Source organism: Argopecten irradians, chromosome 9 (assembly GCF_041381155.1).
Source record: "Argopecten irradians isolate NY chromosome 9, Ai_NY, whole genome shotgun sequence".
Classification (NCBI taxonomy): domain Eukaryota; kingdom Metazoa; phylum Mollusca; class Bivalvia; order Pectinida; family Pectinidae; genus Argopecten; species Argopecten irradians.
This window is the reverse complement of record NC_091142.1, coordinates 5176596-5199489: the sequence shown is the minus strand read 5'-3', so window position 1 is coordinate 5199489 and position 22894 is coordinate 5176596. Positions and strand designations below refer to the sequence as shown.

The window sequence follows — 22894 nt, the reverse complement described above, 5'->3', positions numbered from 1 at the left end:
AGTTTTATAGATTGTTGGTTGCCATGATAACACACATGTGTATCAGAATCACCATAGCTTGTCTAAATATGGAGGGGCAGATCACCTGTGGCACACTACCTATCTATACACACGGTGGGGGCCACATGGGGAGGCTGGAGCTCCCAGGCAGGCCTGCCCGCTGAAGGAGGTAAAGTGGCTGTTCCCTTGAGGAGTATAACAATAGCTGACATTTAATGCCATATCACCAGTACTATTCTCTGTAGCAATTGTGTTTCTATTACAGATAAGTGTACACAGTGAAATTCTAACATAACCGTTCAATCCGCCGGTGTAGCATTCCCCCCGTGGCGATCCCCTAAGCTACAGCAGCCACTGCCAAGCCAGGCACATCTCTAGTGTCTGTTTGCCCAATTTAGAGAAGTCTTACCCTGTGTTGCATGTCAGCAGAGGAGTTTAAAGGGTCTAGGAGGGAGCACTGGGAGTTCAAGGTCAACAGAGGTGTTGAAAGGGTCTAAGATGGAGTTCAAGGTCATCAGAGGGGTTTAAATGGTCTTGGAGGGAATTCAAGGTCATCAGCAGAGATGAATTTAAGGGGTTGAGAAACAAGTTCAAGGTCAGCAGAGAGGGATTTAGGGGGTCTAGATTGGAGGGGTTCAAGGTCAGCAGAGGAGTTGAATTATATATATAAGTGAACTAGGAGAGAAGAGTTCAAGGACAGAGGGGGGTTAAGGGGTCTAGGCAGTAGGGGGGAAGAGTTCAAGGTCAGCAGAGGGGTTTAAGGGACCAGCAGGAAAGAGTCTATGGTCAGAACACATACTTGGTCTAAGGGCACTAGTAGGGAAACGTTTGGGGTTTAGGGTTTGAGAGTTTAAGGACTAAGAAGGCATAGCTCACGATCAGAAAAAAAAGATCTTGAGGGGAATTGGAAGGCACTTTTAAGGTCAGCAAATTAAGGGGTTTACGGAGACAAAAGAAGACAAGATTAGGACTCTATCATGTGTTTTGGAAAAATAAATAATGATGTGTTTTAATTAGGGGTCTATGGGTACTAGGTAACTGGAACCCAAAATATAGGGTTATATATAACAAAAGCAGAGTTGTGGAGAAAGAAAGTGGTAGGCAAAACATAAGAATTTATGACCATTTAGGGAGGAATTTGAAAGGATGCTAGGGACTATAGGGCTATTAAGAATGGATAACAAGGGGAGATAACTTCTGATAAAAGGGAGAAATTAAATACCTGTACTACATACATCATATTTTATTATTAATAACTGTTAGCTGGTTATGTGATGGAATTTTGTTAGAGAACATTTTTGTTTTAACACTAAATCATTTGAAACACTCGCACATTATCATCACAATTACCTCACATATCAAATTAATGATTTACAATTTTACCACCCAATCAACGAATTGGAACTAAAGTACAACTGTCTGCAAACAAATGTGGGATGAATTAAACTATGATTATATAATTTAAGATAACACTTCTAAATTTAACCACCTAATTCCTGAGGCTAGAGGGGTGATGAGGCTATGACGTACATTGGTGTATGTATACACTGTGGAGAACAAACATTTACACCATTTACCACTAATAATAAATTCCAGTGAGGGGCTGTATATATATACATATCACTGGAAACAGTAATAAAGTTTGGAAGCCGATTACACCCAGAGCCCTGATGGATTTACAATAGAACTGCTCACAAGCTGGATGTAATTTATGGATAGGTTTTCACTGCCAACTAAACTGATGGATTCAACACTAGGGTTTTATACACTCCACGGAGAGGTGTGGGAGTCCAGCAAACTTCTCACTAAAAATATACAAACAGAACGATGGAACAGATAGTAGAGATAGATATACAGGCTCCTCTGTCCATTCATCTCTCTATCCCTGTATATAACCTTCAGCTTCTGCCGTCTATACTGCAGCACTATCTCTGGCTACATATAACCTTCAACTCCTGGCAGCTACACTACTTGTACTTTCAGCAGTATAATTTTCAACTATTGCCAGCTAAACTGCTTATACTTTCAGCAGTATAATTTTCAACTATTGCCAGCCATGCTGCTTGTACTTTCAGCACTCTAACCTTCAACTCCTGTCAGCTACACTGCTTATACTATCAGCAGTATAATTTTCAACTCCTGCCAGCTATACTGCTTATATTATACTTTCAGCAGCTTTACCTTCAACTCCTGCCAGCTCTACTGCTTGTACTTTCAACACTATAACATTCAACTCCTGCCAGCTACACTGCTGATACTTTCAGCAATTTAACTTTCAATTCCTGCCAGCTCTACTGCTTGTACTTTCAACACTATAACATTCAACTCCTGCAAGCTATACTGTTTATAATTTCAGCAATTCAACTTTCATCTCCTGCCAGCTATACTGTTTATAATTTCAGCAATTTAACTTTCAACTCCTGCCAGCTCTACTGCTTGTACTTTCAACACTATAACATTCAACTCCTGCCAGCTATACTGCTTATACTTTCAGCAATTTAACTTTCAACTCCTGCCAGCTCTACTGCTTGTACTTCCAACACTATAACGTTCAATTCCTACCAGCTATATACTGCTTGTAGTCTAGATCTCAGCACTATGACCTTCAACTCTGCCGCCAGCTATACCCCCTCCCACCAGACTCTGATTATAATAAAGACCTCATTATTTTCACCCTCTCACCACTCTTTTCCATCTCTTACTTCTATCAATAACCATCTCCAGAGGATTCTCACTTATTTTGAATTCATTGTTTCTCTATAGAACAAAGCTTACTGCTAATTATTGACACCTTCTCTAGGAATATTAAATATTTACATCAGAATCATGTATATACTGTGTATATACTTCGTATATAATATTCTCATCCAGCACATACAAAATATATTAATACATGTCGATTCCCAGGGAAAATACCAATTAATGTAGATTTATATTCCTTATCAGCTTTGTCAATAACTTTTCACATCATTCAATATCTTCTTACAACGTCAATAAACATTACTTCCAGGGACGGTTTCCAAGACAACCTTTATGCTGGTATGACAGAATGGCAGGGCTTTGTTTATTCATCACCATGACAACCAGGTATATTCTAATTTTCATGGCAGTCGGTAATAGAATGGCATGTTTACTAGAAAAGCTCAGATTTACAGGGTCAAATATCAGGATCCAGAGTAAATCAAAACAGATGTTCAATTTCATAGTAGGTTGGCCAGAAGTTACGGCTGGTGAATGAAATGGAGCCAAAAATTTGATTGTACACGTGGGAATTCTAAAGGTCTTAATTCACATTCACAAAGGTTTTTTTCCATTTCCCACATACCACAATGGATACCTCTGTGAAATCGAAAAGAAAACTATCACAGTTTGTATATCTTTTTTTAATTTCCATCCATTAAAACATTGGTTTTATATAACTCTAATTAGCTTACTTAACAATGGCTTCACTCTTTCACACAAAACACTTAATTGCAACTTTTTTTATTCTATTTTTTTTTTTATTTTTATTTTTATTTTTTTTCACTTTTTTTTATTTTTTTTTTTTTGGGGGGGGGGGGGGGGGGGTCATCTAAATGAATGGTTGAGCTCTGGTCATTTCACCAGTTTTTGCTAAATTTCACAGAATGTTTTAACACTTAACTTTATAGATTAAGAGGTACAATAATAAATTCTCGTAACCAATTTTATTTTACAAACTTTCAAGGTGTCTAATATCCTGTTTATTTATTTTGCAAGACCTAGTTTTCAGAGATTAAATACATGATGTAAATGTCTGGTCATTATGTATATGACATTTACAAATATCATGCATGGTACATCTCTCTACCAGAAATTACAAAAAAAAAAAAAAAAATTCCCTCATTTAAATTAATTACAATCATATCTTATATTTTAAATGTACACATACAGTGATATATATACCAGTCTGTTGTATGGTGATTCTGTTTGAACGTCTGCCAGATTTCCACAGCCTAACACCCCACCCTCACCCCCAAAAATGTTACAAGGTTTGCATTCATTCAGCTTGGCCAAGTTTTCAAGTTCCTTTCATACCTATTACCTGTAGTACAATATTTCATTATTTTTCAAATCTGCTTCAATATGTATCACATTTAGGACCATGTGGATATATGTAAACTACGCTAGGTATATTTACAGAGAAAGTTAAGTACAATTAATCAGTATAACATTAACATCAGAAATCCAAAACTATCTAAGTGTTGAATTACTTAATCCCAAATTTGTACCGATGCTGGGTTTAGATAAGGTTTGAATTCATGAAATGTGATACATGTAGCCAGGCAATATTAGCTGTAATTCTTTTTTTATTTCTATCAATTGAAGTTTCTATTTCCATCATTTAGTAGTTTAAGCCAATTGTTCTTGGCAGCAAGTCAAGTTTACTGTGCAAAAGAGCAAGTTTCATCAATGAAATTTGACTTTCACAGTTTAAGTGACGTACATAGCCTTAAACGAACCATTCAATCCGAGCTTTTATTGTTTTTGGCGTGGCTCAATTTTACAACCTGTCCCTAAGTGAAGTTGTAACAAATCTAACCACTTTGTATATATATGTGTGTGTCACATGTGGAAATCTGTACAAACAAAAACCCGCTACTCCATCTCAGGTGTAGCTCATATTGGCAGTCCTTCTAATAAACAAAATCCCAATAGAACCTCATCACAGCCAATCTCTGTCAATAAACATTGTCAGAGAACAGCATTTTTATAGGCTTCTTGGCATATTCTTCAAGTACTGTCTGGTTGCTGTGACGAAAGTGTTGACCTTTGAACAAGGTCATCCAGGTCACCAAGGTCATTCTGTTGACCTTTTAAGAAGGGTCAAAGACATGAAGAGAAATGTCTATGAATCTATGACCAAATGATTTGAGTGCATGTTTCTTCTTAAACACAAAGATCCCATGTAGTCAATTGATCCGTCATAATTAAGCATCAACGATTCCCTTTAAGCGTAACTGATGGTGTTATCTCCTATATTTTTTTATTGGCTATATAATACTCATCCCTCAAAGCCCAGGGGTTTTGCAATATGATACACTGACTGGAAGTGTGATGGCATGAAACTGGTCATTACTTCTGTCACATCAGTACAAAAGGGTCAATCTCTGAAGCCTTATCAGACAACTGGGATAGTTCTTGTTGCTAAGGTTTTTGTAGCACAAAAGGTCAATGAGTACAGTAGGGATTAATGATGGTGTTGGAAGAATAACTCATTCACCCCTAAAAATTCATAATGAACTACCCTGTTGTTTGAACTGGAAGAGCTCAAATATCTTTTTAGGGGTGTTAAGTTAATAACATTAATACTCAAAAGTAATCTGTCTAATTACCTCTCACTATTTTTGAACCATCTGTGTAAGATGTAAAGATCCTTGGAAAAGCCCCTTCTTATTAAGGAGAACCGTATTCCAAAGCTGTTAAGCACTAATTCTAAAGCTAGCCCACACAGATGTGGTGCCAATGTTAAGAAATGCTGGTCCATACCTTCAGCTATAAATCCCACAGTAAACCAATTCTATCCCTGTTCTGTACACTAGGCTCCTGGGCCTTTACACAGGTGGAAAAGTATTTAATGTTCAGATGTATTTGTTTTTATCTCTCTCTTTATTACCTGAAGACACTTTTTTTATTTCTTGGAATGTTCCAAGCTGTAAACCAGGAAGTTTTTTTTTATTTGAAATAATTACCACAACTAAGTCCCTGTGGAGAGGGATATAGTAGCTAATTACCCAGATGATAGTAATAACTAAAACCCTCTTCTCTATGCTTCAAAGAAAACAAGCATCACCACTTACAGAATTAGATGTATCACTGCATACTTAAGGTCAAGTGTGATGGTTAGCCTCAAGTAACATGCATACATTCTCATATTTTGTTGAAATTGGTGATCATTCTGATTCACAGGTTTTAGGGTAAGGAAATGAATCCCCCAATCAGATTTGAATGTTCCTAATTAATCATATAATTACTGTATTGTTGTTCAATTTTGAGGGTAAAAAAAATTCACAATTTACAGTTTATAATTTTTTCACAGGGGTTTATTTTCGCAAATTACATTGAAGGTCTTTCTAACTGTCATTCAAATCACAACCTCCGACATGTAAAACCATGATTAGGATCAATTTTGTATGATTTTATTTTTCACTAATTTGGAATGAGTCAGCGAATTAAGCGAAATTAAAACCCCTGTGAATATTAGCGACTATACAGTATGCAAGGTTGACGCTAGTAAGTTAGCTTCATGTGTCCCATGATACATCTACTGACCAAATTTCATTGAAATCAGTCAACATTCATCTTTTTTAAGAGCAACAATCAACTCACCAATAGCGGTGTTGAGTCCAGTTCCAATAGCAATTCCCTTGCATTTTCCTGCAGAGATGTTAGTTCCCTGAAGTCAGACAAAACTTACATTAAAAATAGAAGCATATTATTACTGATAACTGGGAAAGCCTACAACATGACTCAAAATGACATTAAATAGGTCATTCATTAAAACAAAACTGATCACTTCATGAAGCATCCGAGAGAGATATATGACATGCAGAAAGTACTTACAGAGAAAAGGATGTTTTTCTTGTCCTGGTTGACAGCGCGAGGGTCGGGGATGGGATCGGTGTGCTTGATTACACTCACACTCTCTCCTGAAAAACAGAACAAAGAGAAATTTTCAACATTGAACATGTTTATTATCCATACACTTATTTGTTATTATTAAATTATATGTATTCTCGTTCTAAATTAGATTTAATAATTCTTTTCATCATTGACAAGTTGTTTTTTTCTATTTCATCCAAAACAGTTAAAACATTTTTTGTCACTACCATGATATAGACAAGCATAAGATGGTAGAAGACAACATTTTAAACAATATACTAACGAGATATACACGACGTCATATTTATGTCGTTGGTATACTTGGTAACGCCACCTGTTACAATTTATAGATATTAAATATGATAAAACTGTGACGTCATACACAGCAATGAATGTTTGAATCAGTTTCCTGTATTGTAAACCAGTAAAGTTTTTTGAAATAGGTAAAATTTTCGTCCAATAGAATTCATCCACCTTGTATTCTACAGAATACGTACCTGTCAAAATAGACTGGTCTATCCTAAGTGTTGTGGAATAAATTTGGAGAATACGGATATCAGCTGGAATTTTGTCACCGACTGAAACAAAAACATTTACAAAATGTCACATCAGAGCTTTTGATCATACACAATAATTAGAACTAAGCATAATTCTAAACCAACAAAAGACATTTATTATGTATCTATTGCATTGAACATTTTTTCAATATTACAAACAGTTCATTGCTATTAAGTAACCAATAAATAATATTTACTGCAATCATACATATTTTACGGTAAACATATTTTCACAATTTTGCAGCAGTATCTTTATGATAAAATATGATTGAGTTAAATGGGTTTTTTGTATATTGTTAGTATACATAAAGCAATCATTATGAATGCAAATTCATTACTGCATGAACTTTTTAAAATCAATCTTATGACAAAATTTGATTGTGCAAAAATGAGTACTTTTATAGTGATTTTTAAGTTTCAATACTGTAATTCAATCATCTCTCCATCCCAATTTTTTTTTACTTAAAATAGATAAGTATTGTGTATTAAAATGCGAGACACAGGAAACATAATTAATGCATTTGCCCTTAATAAAGCCCTTTGTCAGAAAAGTACTGGATTTCAGGCCAGTTGGAGTATAGTATTAAGACTTATTGATCCATCCACAGCCTTGAGAAAAGGAGAAAGAATTAAATTAACTGTACTTTTAGAGTCAAATATTGGTTTCATTACCTCACCTGAAACTTCAACAATGACTCTGGGGACCAGTAGGCTAGCACAACTTACCTGAGACTTCAACAATGTCTCCGGGGACCAGTAAACTAGCACGGATTTTCTGAATTCCTCTATGACCTTTACGTACAACTTTAGCAATTTCTGGTTCATACTCTTTCAGCGCTTCAATAGCATCTTCTGCATTCTTTTCCTGCAACCCATCAAATGATTAAATATTAAAATAAATGTTACTGATTTTGATATCATGATTGTATAATGTATATGATGTCTGATAGATGTTTATAACTTCTTATGCAATTTTAAAAGATTCTAAAGACTCTAAAGACACTTTTTAATATTTTGATGAAACTTTAATTTACATAATTGTCTAAAAACTGGGTTAAATTCTTGTTCAATAAAACACAACAAAACGATTTAATCAAATGCAAGCTGGAGCAACAGATTTTTTCGATCTTTGGATGTGGCATTTTTTTTTTTACTGAAGAAATATGTTTTCATATGTTTATAGTACATGTCACACAATTATATACAGATCGTGCATGAGGAAGGAGTTCGGGAGTTCGAGATATTTCAATGAAATTCTGTAACATCTGTGCTGTATGACGTATTGATGTACGTACAACCTTACACAATGTAAAACAGTAAGGTGAATGTGTTAGCTACTGGTAACATGTGCTTTCTATACGTTAATACCCAGCAGAGAATTACATCTGTAACTTTATCCTAATAAGCCTGAATCAGCCAGTATCCAAAGCAACCAGGGACAGGTACAACGGCAGCAAATGTCATCTCATCATGATAAAAGTGTATAGATCACGGTACTGATCCCTCACACGAATTTTCACAGCTTATATTGTGTTACACTACCTATATATACAGAACTACCCAAATCTATATATGGTGTTGTAAACAAAGTTTCTTTCGCGGTTATCAAATTTCATGATTTCCCTTATAAAACATAACTAACATTCAAGGATGTAAAAAATGAATGGAAATTCATGTCAATTTGATTAATGTTAATATTAATTTGCAGAGGTAAACTTTCCCGATTTTACTTTCATCGCAAAATTCGCTAAATTAAAATTTGCAGGTGAAAGAAAGTTGCTTTGGTTTACTGAAACTAAGGGCCAGACATTTTAAAACCAAGTTTACCTAAAACTAGGATGGTCATTTAAGAAACTGAAAATCTTTCTTCATTTCTAACATCATGCTGTTCAAGTACATGTACAATATTTTCAAGATTTAAAACTTTAACTAATTTCGTATTTTTTTGTTTGTTGCTTGTGTTATAGCTTTTTCAATTTGCATAAAATTATTATTTAGATCAATCAAATGAAACCATTTTTCCTATATATATACAGTACACGAAAAGTTAATTTCGACCGATTGAAATAAAGGGAGACAACTGCTTCACTTACCTGCCATACACCTACGACGGCGTTACATATTAAAATAGTCAGAATTACAAATGGCTCTACAAACGCTGTTACTTGTTCTTCACTTTCTTCAAACCAAGCTAATACCTGGAACAAACAGAAAAGTCACATTATAATAACATATCAACCAAATTAAAATATCAACAAAACTATTTTTGTAAAATTAATTAGCAGCATTTTATAAATCATGTGCCAATCTTTCACATGGTTAGCAAATTTTTGATAATTTATTTACAAATTCATCCTCTTTTTATACACAGAAAAAGTCAGTACTTCAATAATTCATGATCATCCAACAAAATGCCAGGTCCCAAAAGCGACAGCTTTTATTGCATTTCCAAATGTAACCAAATTACAACATATCTGTGACCTGTTTAAAGTGCAACTGAGACCAAATACAGATCACTTTGCTCTGAGAAGTTTTGCTGTATTTTTTTTCAATTTCATATGGATATATAAAGAAAAAAATCTGAAATACAAATTACAAGGAAGCATGTAGTATTTTTCCCATTTTCAAGAGAAACTGCAAGGTTCTTAAATTATCATATATGAGAATCACTGCCATTTTTGTTGTACAGACAGTATTGATTTACCTTCTCCACTGCCATGACAGCTATAGCTATACATTAGACGGTTACAGATTGGAATGGACTTCTTAATTACATAGATTTGATACACATCCAATGATAGACTCTCCAGACAACATCGATCACAGATAATCAACCAAGTACACGACAACTTCCACTTCATTTCCGTTTGATTCATTTTGTGTTGTTGCAATGGTTTCAGAGTTGAAACATACAAATCATATACATATTTCTTCAAATAATTCAAAACATCTACGGTATACAACTAGCCGCTGCAGTAGCCAAGTGGTTAGGTTGTCCTGACAAATTAACACAAGCCCTCAGACTAGACCTTTACCTCAGGGTCATGAGTTTGAATCACATGTGGGACATGTACAGTTGCCAGGTAATGACGGATATAATATTGATTGCAATTAACATCAGATGAAATCCAAAACCTACTCCAAAATTGCTATCTGTATCTATTTAATTCAATTCAAGTGCGGCTGAAGCTGAGAAAGCGCTTGGGGAACCTGATTTGTTTCGATATTCACTATTTGTTTTTTTTATATTTGATACCATTATAAGGACATGTAACAATTTTTACTTATGTTTCTATTTATATGCAGCTCTATAGCTTTCATTCTGATCGATAGTGATATCAAAATTATCAGCATCACCAACTTCAAGAACTTGAAAGTCATCAAATTCTTGACTTACCGTATTCAACCCAATAAGCGCCCAGGGCGTTTAAAAAATTGGGTCGAATATGGTAGTCAATGGCTTGCATTGGGATATCAAAATTATCAGTATCATCAACTCCAAGAACTTGAAAGTCATCAAAATCTTGACAAAGTCAACCTTTTGATGTGCACCATTTAACAACCGTTCAGCATGGTGTAGGATGCAATCATTAATCTCCCTCATTATACACATGTCCAGTTGACTTCTTGTCAACAGCCCTATTGATCTATAAGATGTCTTCTTTCATCTGTCAACAGTCAGTCTATAAGGCTCTGAGGCTTTCTACACCAATGGATTATGTTTCCCAAAGGAAATGATCTGCTCTAGATTGACTGGAGCTTCATTACTAGTCCAAGGCATGAACAGCAGATTATTTAGGCAAAAGCTTTAGTACGAAACTTATAAATAGCACTAAACACGTACTAGATTCTTTGGAAATTTGTCATTCTTCATAATAATGTATCATCTGATGACAATCGATATATATTCAATGGCAGGTTATAGATGAAAATTCCCAGTGAGAGATACAAGCGTGCATGCATGTCTTAGAGAATGCACAAGCATGAAATTAACATTATAGTTGAATCTGCGAGCTATGTCTATTCTACTCCAAAAGCCTTTCAGCATTCTCCACAAACTTATCAAGCAATTACTGGTCTATCATTTTTAAAGAATACTTTATGATGGAAAACAGTCGCTAATCAACATGAATATGAATTGGTACAAAACCTGATTTACAGACTGTATGTGTTTAGTTTAAAAAATAATTATGGCATGGCTATGCATTCATTATAGGCCTTTTTAAAGAGACTAGATTGATCATATCATGACTCCTCGGTTAAAAATACAGTACCCTATATGCAGGTACCCCAGTATGTACAAGATTGTATTTAAAGACAGTGTTCAATTCATGAATACAAAACAAAATACTTTTTATCACATGACTACAGCAACCTACAATTGGACGAATTTCAATATCAAAATGTGTTGCAAATTAAACAGCGGAGTAGGCCCCCATTTTGACATGATATGTCTTCCAATACTACCGACGTCACAAATATTGATTTCCTGTCCGATCCAGTCAATGATCTAGTAGTGTTCCTGGTCACATTTAATACATTTAGTTATGGTGATCTATGCAAAACCTCTGAATACGAGCCAGGCAGATTATCAATATGCGACGAATTTTTAGATCTAGACTTGCAAATTTATATCTATAGAAAAATACTGAAACATAGATGCAAAGCACCTTGATGTATCAAATATACTTGTATCAAGACAAGAGCATGCTATTTCAACTTTTTGTAAATTTCATTCATTAACTTAGTATATTTCAAGTATCAAATGATGTCAAAACCCAATGTAAAACATAGCAAAATTATATCACATAAAATTTATAAATAAAATATCCAATTTGAAATTGAAACACTCGCATTTCTGCCTTAAATTTCATCCTCTGGCCCAGGCTAGCAGTAGTGCTGTCACTCTTATCTATGAAATATACCTAAGATTTTGATTTACAACTTAACCTTCTCTACAAGGGAGATAATATTGATGGACCTACAAAGAGCTCCTCCCAAATTAAGGGTACCTGTTTGTTTACATATACAGGGACATATATATCAATGTTATTTATATATATATAGCTCTCAGTGAAATCTGAACTGATAGTTGTAGTATATATACTGAGTGTATTGAATAAAATTTGAAACCAACAATTTACAAACAGAAATGTCTGTGCATTCACACCACAGTCATCATTTTTTTTCTTATTTCAGTATTCTATGATTTCAATTAAGGGAGGTCAATTTTAGCAAACTGCTCATGATCAAAGCAAAATATATATTAATTGCTATTGTGATGTGATATTCCCCAATTGTCGATATGTACATATCACAAGGTGGTGTTCTAAGACATTCACTCTTTTTTAATAAGCTCTTGCATATCAAATAATACTAAAGGACTGTTTTAATCAACATCCTCTACAATATAAAAATAAGCACCTCTGATTCGCTCTTGGTCTTTTTATATTACCATATTGAACCCAAAAAGATACATTATTGATATACATCATACTACATGTGCATACGTAATTCACCCCACCAAAGGTACATATGTCTATATAAAATTGATGTACATATAAAATACAACGTACTGTACAAATGCCATTATCTCCAGATCTCCTGAAGCTATTGTAAAAGCTTTCTCTTGTTGAAAATGATAAAACATTTTTCTTCAGAATAATTTCATTCTGGTATACCAAATAATACTAAAGTCATTATTGTTTGATGATGATATTGATGGCTTATAATTTTGAATCAAAATGAATATAAGCCATCAATACCATAATCATCTAAATACATTTATTACCAACTTCAAATCTGCATCAAGTATCATCACATTAATTATTCGCTCCAGGGTTAAACATTATACACGATACATAGCCCGGTGGCAAGTGTAACATGTGTGTGTGTGCACAGACATCTATATAAAATCAATTTCAAAAGCAAGCATGTGCATCTTGGCACCATCATCCCACTCCCAGTAGATAAATGATATATTAGTACAATTGTAGTATATAAATCCTTGGTTAACCGAGCCTGCAGTGTACATCGATCACAGACAGCTGTTAATACTAGAGTATTACAACTACATTTTACACTATGTGACATTATATTGTAGATAGTATAGGTTCAAATCCCAACGATTTTAGCCTAAAAGGCCGTGTATATGATTTATATATATGTGTACATGTATTAAGCACATGATCATGATGATATTAACATCATACAACAGATGATACAATTAACCGTTGTGTACCAATGATATATTTCATATTACTTATTTCCACCTCAGACAAAAACACCATATTCCTATATATACCTGATATAAAGATGTTAACTGATAAATCTGAGATATACATTCATCTTAGGTTAGCAAAATATCTTATTTTGTTGGGACAATATCTAGTTATTGTTCTTTGCCCCTAATTTCATGATCATGAGCAACAAATACAAAAATTACAACATTTTATTCCGTATTTTCAGATCGATCGATATCGAGTATGCTGAATTTGAGAACGAGTAATTAAACTTTAATTTCTATGCATTGAAGAATTCAACAAACTACCTTTATCATGCAATGGAGCAGTTAAAAGCATTTCAAAGTAATATTAGCTAATTTACCAAGCTTTTTGTATATCCAGCTCAGCTCAAGATAGATGTAGCTCTCTGCCTTGTTGTAACGCATTATTGATTGCGACACTTTTATTGATATTCCATGTCAGCATCAGTAGCGTAGAGATGGAATAAAGCGTTCTGTCTTCAGGGTATGTCTGTTCGAGCTGCAGAGTCAAATTTAACATACAAGTCGACGTTCATGAGGCACTCCTTTCTGATCTTAGAGCTAGAAAGCCTGTCCAATATTTCTGATATGGACAGCCCATTGAGAGTGGCTCGAGACAGTCTGTAACGAGTTGTTAGTCAATTCATTCAGCCATCATGATCATCGGAGGAAAATGATTGATTATAAAATAATATACAGTATACATTCATTATGATATATAGTAATCTATTCTAAAATTCATGGTCTACCATTAATCCGTCTAAAACATATTACAATAAGATGTCTTGGTCTGCATAGGGACTGGGTATGACTTTGATCTGCCCAAATTATTTTAATTTAAACGTCAAGACAAACACAGATTGATGTCAATGCCATTGAGCAGTGTGACAGGTCGTCATCATTAACAAATATACCAGCATAGCTGTGTTACCCTCCTATTTCTCAAATATATGTAGACAGTCAAGTTGTGTCAACAATATTGATTTTTGGGCAGTAGTTCAACAAATTTCTTACAGTGCCAGTTGTCTAGGCCAAATGGGTGATCTGGTGGTGTAGTGGTTAATTCGCCTTTTATCTATATAGATAGCCAGCTGGGGTTTGATTTTCAGGCACAGACATTAAAATGTCAGGGAGGGGGTCACCCAAGTCCTTTATCTAAACATGTGGGTTTTCTCGGGATACTCCGGTTTCCTCCCACAAGAAGACCCCTCTTGGCCATCAAAAGGGATTTGTATAAGTTGCATCACATGTTTGCATTCATTAGGCCACATGAAATAATACATTGTTTCCTGTTATAGAAGGGTCAGGCTATCCTTCTCCCTCCTCCGTGGATTGATTAATAATACTTCTCACAACCTGATTATAATCTAGACCATCAGATTTGATTCCTGGAGTATTCTTCAATTCATATCCTAGTTATACACAGAATGAGTGTGTTACATATTTCTGATTTCGTTGTTGTTATATTACTTGCTTGATGATTAACCAACTTAACAATTTTTTCGGTACAAGCATGCACAATCCAGTCCATAGGGTCACCGGATACACAAATATTTTTTGCATGGCCTTATATATGTATATGTGTATACACCAAATTCATTTTTTTTGCCAAGTAAAGGACATGTTTTACTATGACAATGAACGAAATGAAAAGAATTGTACATGTGTAACATTGACAAACAGGATTAGTGGTGTTCATTATATTAGAAGTAATTCTGGTTATGAAATAAGAAATATATCCACTACATGTGGGACTTTTAAAGCTACACTATAAGCCTGAGTACCATATATTCCTTAGTATACACTTTGTAAATAAACCCACCTACACAACAACTTTGACCTTTAAGCAACCTCAAAACCTCTATGTGGCTATACGAGGAACCCCCCCCCCCGTCTTTTTAATACTCTAACTAAATGCTGCAGCACAAAATAGCTATATATATAGCTGTATATATATATAGGTATATATAGGTACACAGACACAAGATTCTGATGAAATTTTATACCCAGATACACAAGCAATGACGTACAAGGGCTGAACTCAATACCTTAAGTGTGATTTTTTTTCTATATACTGTGACGCTTGACTCAGCAACTGCTTATTATATTCACATTTCAGATTAAATTTTCGGATGAAGTGACATTTCATTACAACAGCAGTAAACATTATAGGGGGCAATGTTTTCAAACAGGTAGATAAACATAATTTTTGCAATGTTCACTATCTTATATATAAATTGTCATTACCTTAGCAAAATAAAAACAAATTTACACCAATGCATGCTTACAAAATCATTCACTTTAACTTTCTGTATCATAATTTTCAATGCAAAGATCTATATACATGCTCCATAGTCCAGACATCTGATGTAGCTGACGGAAAAACATTAATGTATAAAATATCTATATATCTATTTTTAATGGGCTTTAAACTTATAAATCTTCCTGAATCAGATAAGAAAAATACCCTTTGAACATACGTAATGCCTGCCCCCATATATATACATTAAAGAACTACTTATCGATTCCATTATTATAGTTATCTGTATAAACTATTTTAAAATAAACGCACATAAGGTATATGATAGAACTTATTGTAAGTACTGTCATATTCAGTTCGTGATTTGGGAAACTGTAATCTAGAGCTGCAGAATTAATCTATTAGCTATACATATATATATATTAAAGTTATAAACTTCAAATATGTAAGCTTAAGGTACTTGAATTGTGTAATTCAGATAGATTATACCAATTTGGGGTTTTTTTCTTGATTTGAGAGACTGCAATTTAGAGTCAAAACAATTGATTTATTAGAGCTATATATAACATATATAAACTTCAAATTGGTAAAGGTACTTGATAAGAAGTATTGTACTTGTATAAGATACAAATTTGTTTCGTTTTCTTTTTATTTGTTCAGCTGCAATAATGGTAAATGATTTACAACTGGCCATGGGTGGCCAATAGAAATCACAGCATACATAGGCTGCCCAGGTTGCTCAGTGATCATTAAGTAGTCACTAGTGCACTGGAATGGAGAAGCACAAACTGCAAGTAAATCTAGATCTTGAGCTATATATGTACAATATTGCTGGAGTTTATGAAACCTATGCACATAATGCATGTAAATATATTTCTTCAGTATAAGAATGCATGAGGAAATTACATAGTAGTCATGTGCTGGGCCGCTGGCGCATATACGGAGGTATAAAACAACGATATATTCCACATGGGCTTCTGGTAACCATAGCAATACCTGCTGACATGATACAGGAAGATATTGAAACAATATATATATTGCAATAGTGTGAATATGTACAAGCTTAAGGTATACCGTATCTTCATAAAACGATTTGATGTGCTCAAATTCTCATTATGATCATGAGTATCGCGATCTTTGAAAAATAATGCTTTTCACCATGATCAACTATTGCAGATTTATGATTGTATCACATTGAAATTTAATTATAAATTCATTACTAGCATATTTCTCTTGGTAATTAAATTTCAAACTCAAATTATCAAAACACTTCAATGTTTGCTATCAATGCAACCAAAACATTTCTTTGAACCAGTTCTCAAGCTCTATCTATATGCTAATAAATACAAACACCAATTAAAAGTCTACCGATCCCTTTGTCTCACAAATCTGATCAATAATAAGAACTAAACAATGGATTAAGTCCTGAAGGAACAATCGTAAACAGTCTGACAGGACAATTTGTTATTGTAAATTAGCTGGTGTATATGCTCTAGCCATTTAAACACACATCCACTTTAACATATAATAGACAGACACATGCATTCTTTCCACCGAATGTCTGGACAGGGAGATTTTAATTTTACATGTCATGAGTTACCCTGTATTGAGTTTAAAGGGTCCCTAGCGCTAGCCCAGTTCAAGTTCAGTAGTTTGAGGGACAGACCTAAATATTCATGATCATGTGTTTGAGGGCCCTGCTTATATATAATTATGACCACGAATTAAACATTCACAATCTGGAGTTTGAGGGCTCTGTTCATGTAATTTGAGGTACCTGCTTATGTTCATGAATTGAACGTTCATTTCAGATCATGAATGATCATGAGTTTGCCCTGGTCAGTTGTATCGATATGGGGATTTTGAGATCCCAAATAATGCGGGTTAAGTATGATTTACCTTCCACAAGTCACATAATTTTTTTCACTGATTTTTGTTATGTCATTATCACCAGAAGTCAGTACTAATTGACAGTAAATTGTACTTTATTCACATCATTTCAGGATTTTAATACATAACCAACTGTCCAACATGTCAGGTTGTCTCAGTCTGTTTGGGCCCAGGCCTAGGGTAGCTATCTAGTTACTCCAGTTTTCCTCTATCACTTCTCATAAAACTATGCCAATTTGCAATGTCCTAATGCAAAATTACAAAGTTAAGAATACTGGGGTATTAATTCTGCTCTATATATATGCCTCAGATAAAAGTCTTTGCTCTCTGTTGATCTGTAATTATAAGTTATCATTAATCAAGTTTCCCTTTCTCTTGTTACCATCCCATTTTGCCAAATGGGAAAAATATTAAAACACTAATCATGAGCATACAATGAATGAGATGTTGGAATAATTTCCTGTACTGTATATTTTCTATGATCTTCAAAATGGAGTACAGTATGATTGTTTGTGTGTATCTCGGAGGAACTCCCTCCCCAGTCTGGGCTTTTATTGTAAAATACACAATTGGTGGGGTGGTTGTGCTAAGGCACAATCTGACATCTTCATCTGCCGGCTAATTAATGTTAGCCTATATATACTGGCTGTTTTCCATCAAACAAAACTGATAGCTTGGCTGGTTACAGATCCGACCAGGGGATCTGCCAGTCAAGAGACAGTCAGCTGCATCCAGTTATCATACATATATACAGATATACCAAAGGTTTGGTTAACTATGAAAAGGTCAGTGCCTTATGCTGGGTTGTATTTTTGTTAGGAACACTTACATAACCACAGCACATGGCAAGTCGCTACATAAGCCTGTTACTTGGAACCTCCAATCTTGCACATTCCAGTCAAGTTTATCAAAATTGCAAGCAAAGGGAATCTTGCGTCTCATTGGATATCCATAGCCAACCATAGAAAATCTATCTAATGACCTTAGCAATAATCTAATGTTCTATATTATATTCCCAATGGAAATTATTTCAAATTTTACTAAAAAATTAAAAAAAATTAGCAGGTTACACCGGTGACCTTTAAATTCTCCATTTCACTAATTTAATTTACCAAAATAAAAGTAAAAAGGTCCTTTCCCAACTCAGCCACAAATATATCATGGCTTAAGCTTGTATAAGAGATAAAAATTTAATAGTTATTGTATTTTAAAGTTGTGTGTGCTTTTCCTATCAAATGAATTGTGCAACAAACAGTAGCGAGTAGTTCACATGCTATCACATGTGTACTATAAAGTGAATATCCTGTTACATTTAAGCATTAACCAGTTGTATCCTGTAGAAATCTCTAAAAACAATAGATAAATCAACTACTCTGGTTAAAACAATTAATCTAACAACTCTGGTATTTAATCGCCTAGAGGCCACAGCTAGGTATGAGAAATAACTTTGTCACTATATATATATGATGGTTTTTTTCCCTATTTAATAATATTAAATTTAACTTTTAATCATGTAGTAGTTTTTTGTCTACATGCATGAATAATCATGTTAACATGCCTAGAACAATGAAAGGATGTAGTTTGTTGTATCTACATAAACAAATAATATTAAACATTACTAAATAGTTTAGCCTAATAATTAAAAAGTAAAAATAAATCAATTCTAATTATCAACCATCAATGAATTTTAGTGAGATGTTACATTTAAGTTACCCGCCCTTGAGATCAGAACATGTAATTAGGTGCACCGTGTTAATTATTATCTCCTTCAGATATATACTTGTACACATCCTCTATAGCGCCCAAAGAATTTGGAAAAGGTCGGTAAAATTTCTGGAAACAGTTCATTTACCATTGTGTGGAATTAAGGATGATGTTACAAATTCGCTATTAATCATATTTATCCCAATGTCCATGTTACTTGGACATGATGTGTGCATCTTAGTTCCTAAACTCCGTACAATTATTAGAGCACTGTATATGCAAATCCAAAAATCAGGGAAGAATTGCCCATGCATCCTTTAATTTATCATTTTATATATTATAAGTTCTAATTATATATAATCAATCAGTGCCAATTAAGTTCTACATGTGTAATTTTAATGTTCTAAAACTTTTTATATGAATGTAATTTTGTATTTCACAACTACAGGTTGTGATCGTTTTTGTAAGTACTTTGTTTATATAAAGATGCAATTTGACCTTGACATTGAAATCTGTTCCGTTAATTATATGTCAATTTTTATAAAATAACATGTCATGTAAAAGATTTGGAAACTTGGATAAAAGGTGAATAACTTGTATATATATATAAGAATCGGTATACATATAAATTCAGGTAATACAAGTTCACTGAAGCGTGTAATTGATGAAGTTCAATCATTGTCTGTGTGAGTCATATATATAGTTACAGATATAGCAGTCAGAGGATGTATTGGTCCACGACTACATGTATACAGATCTACAAATAGTAACACGGTCTGTGTAAGGCTATGTTCATAAATACACAGCAAGACAATCGGGACATCACAACACTATTAATAGGGGACCTATTTAAATCATTTTGGAAGAACTTTGTTTTCATTTTCGCAATATATTTCATTAAAATTTAATTAATTAATAATTATCATTATTATATTTATGGCAACTGCAGTGAACGTCATGTTTTTCATCAATTTATCCTCTGACAAATCTTTTGATAAATTTTTAGTTTCGAAAATTTCAATCTGAATGTTTCAAGTTTTAAAGGAATAAACAAGAAATCTAGATCTAGAGCAAATTGTAAACCTTAAATTTTCAGTTTGGATATATATTTACAATTTTATTGTGTATTTAAGGGTTACAGAAATTATATTGATCAAAAGCATTGATTTTACATTATCATTATAAATTTTTTATTTTCATTTTTTTTACAATGTAATTCATAACATTATAGACCGGTATCTTTTTACCGTTAAAAGATCCTTGTTAAGAACACAAATTTCTGCTTTTAGACAAAGAATGAAAAGTAAATGTATCGAATTAATCATATCTAGCAAATATATGTAGATTATCATTATATCAGTCTATGTAATATAATTATATAATATATTCTCTACTTAGACTTCTCTCCTTATCACTTGATCATCTCGTTGATGACCAGTCCAGTCTCCAGATGTCATTAATCCATCTCTTGAATTAGGGTTGGGTACAAACAACCGAACACAAACCAGGAGCATATGTTAACAAGTAATCGATTTTATATTAATCCATTTAACTCATTCCATGTACACAAAGATCCTTGCATTTGATCTTCCTCCCTTGGGCAGATGTTTATAGAATATCCAGCAGTGATGGCCAGGTCTGACAATATCATATTTACATAGATCACATGGTTTCAGCGATGCATGTAAGATTTATCAACTGTTCCACGTGTCCTGTTTACTCACTTTATAATGATATGTAAGCTTACTTTAAAACATTCAAAGCATACTTACAAATGAGATTATAGCTGCTAGCAAGAGAATCTTCACTAAAAGATCGTCGAACTGTTCTAGGATGAGCTCCCACAGTGGTTTACCTGGAGAAAACAATGAATGTCCACTGAATAAACATTCGATACGAAAGGCCAACAGAATCTGTTCACCACGACACGAGTTGACATTTCACCAGATGAAATCCATCGATAAACACATCCTGGTATATGAATAGGTATGAAATAACATTAATCCACGGAATAATCACACATTTAAGAGCTGACCCATAGCATCGCTGTATAATCTAGGTTAATTCCTATTCAAATTTTCGTCACTTCCGGTTTATCAAATTATAGTACGGTGTATTAAATTCGGTATAGCAGTGCAATAGTGACGTTTTGAATTTTGGATTTAACATGATTTGGGATAATTCTTTCGGGATATAAAAGGTTAGTGTCAACACAACTTGAAATTTTGAATTTATATCGAGCCCATTTCTGCGCCGTGTGAATCCTGCTCGATTGTTAAGGTTAGACCACGTCAAAAGATAAAATTGTTGGAGTAATTTCACACCATCGATTTTTTTTACTTACCCTCTTCCGTCGGAAGTTCTGCAAAATAAAACAGAAAACGTGTTATAAATAAACCGTTTAATGATAAAACAATGTATCTGTTATATGTTTATAATTATTTAACATATTTATACAAAGTAGTTCATAGTAATTCATTTTTTATCGACTGCTTTTATCTGGAATTATCAAATATGGCGATTCTTACACGCAGTCAACGTGATCGGCACGCGAGATAGCCCCATCTTATTTTCTAATTTCAGGGGCGATTTAAATGTTATCAAATCAAATTGTACTTACCATTCGGACCATATTTCTCTGTATTTACCCTAACTTGTTCCTCTGATAGACCGCTTGTGTCGACATTGAAGTATTCCAGAACTTCCTCTGTCGTTTTTGTATGTGCATATTCCATTGCACCGAATGTTTGTGTAAATTTCACGAAAAATCACCCTCACTTCATATAAAAAATCCTGTGAATGGACCCTTTTCCCCAAGTATATCCCAAAATGAAAGATTGGTGAAAGGAACGAAAATTCAAGCCAGAAACATGCAATTTCTAGCTTGATTTTCTTCTGTGTTCGGGTAAACCACTTCACCTCGACAAGCGCTCCAAGCAGATCACCGTGTAAGGTACATTGGACGAATCGACTTTGTAGGGGAGGCCAGGCTATTGTTACTAAAAATAGACCATAACTTCGCAATATAAGATTATGGCGTGATTTTAGCTAGACTAGAAAGTGTTTTCGATCTTTCTTCGTCGAAATTGATTTAAATGGCTGTATACCGAGTTGTGTTGTTTTATTTAAAATATTTCACGCACTGACGAGATAACCGGAATAGGTTGGCCCAAATGCGTTATTCACGGATAAACTAAATGTGTAGGGATTTGATTGGCTAGTATTCCTCGGTTGGATAATGTTACTCGCCGTACTTTGCCTACGTCATAGGGTAGCACCGTTATGTTGCTATTTTTACACCAGCACATGGCCATATAGCAAACTTTATAACGGTACACTGATCATCGAACAGCTGTGAACATGGTAGGCTAATATATACTGCCGTGAAAACATGCGGTAACGTCGTTATATTATTTCGTCTTGGACCGAGTTGATCATTCATACGTTTTCATTGGATATAACCCCGTCCCACCCAAATGAACCTGTTTTAAGTAACGCCAGTACGCGTGTACTTCCATGCGCATTACACGTGGATTAAAAAAAAATAGTTAGGCACAATGACATTCCGTTAAACAGCCTATGTCATCAATCCCTTTC

At 34.1% G+C, this 22894-nt stretch overlaps 1 protein-coding gene across 5 annotated transcripts in view; it reads right to left on the bottom strand.

Moving 5' to 3' along the window:
- The window catches only part of LOC138331173 (calcium-transporting ATPase sarcoplasmic/endoplasmic reticulum type-like), a 51881-nt gene extending 29641 nt beyond the window's left edge, over window positions 1-22240 (bottom strand). For 4 of the 5 annotated variants that reach the window (XR_011209673.1, XM_069278647.1, XM_069278645.1 and 1 more), the window contains exons 1-8: window positions 21918-22239; window positions 21642-21659; window positions 21070-21152; window positions 9272-9376; window positions 7905-8043; window positions 7119-7199; window positions 6583-6668; window positions 6349-6415 (exon numbers count right to left, since the gene is read on the bottom strand). Coding sequence is in view for 4 of the 5 variants with exons in the window: in XM_069278647.1 (XP_069134748.1) it covers window positions 6349-6415; window positions 6583-6668; window positions 7119-7199; window positions 7905-8043; window positions 9272-9376; window positions 21070-21152; window positions 21642-21659; window positions 21918-22032 (694 nt within the window). In the remaining variant the exon portion in view is untranslated. Of the gene's footprint in view, window positions 1-6348; window positions 6416-6582; window positions 6669-7118; window positions 7200-7904; window positions 8044-9271; window positions 9377-21069; window positions 21153-21641; window positions 21660-21917 lie in introns of all 5 variants that reach the window. The other variant, XM_069278646.1, reaches the window with a different exon arrangement.
- Between the last annotated feature and the right edge of the window lie 654 nt (window positions 22241-22894).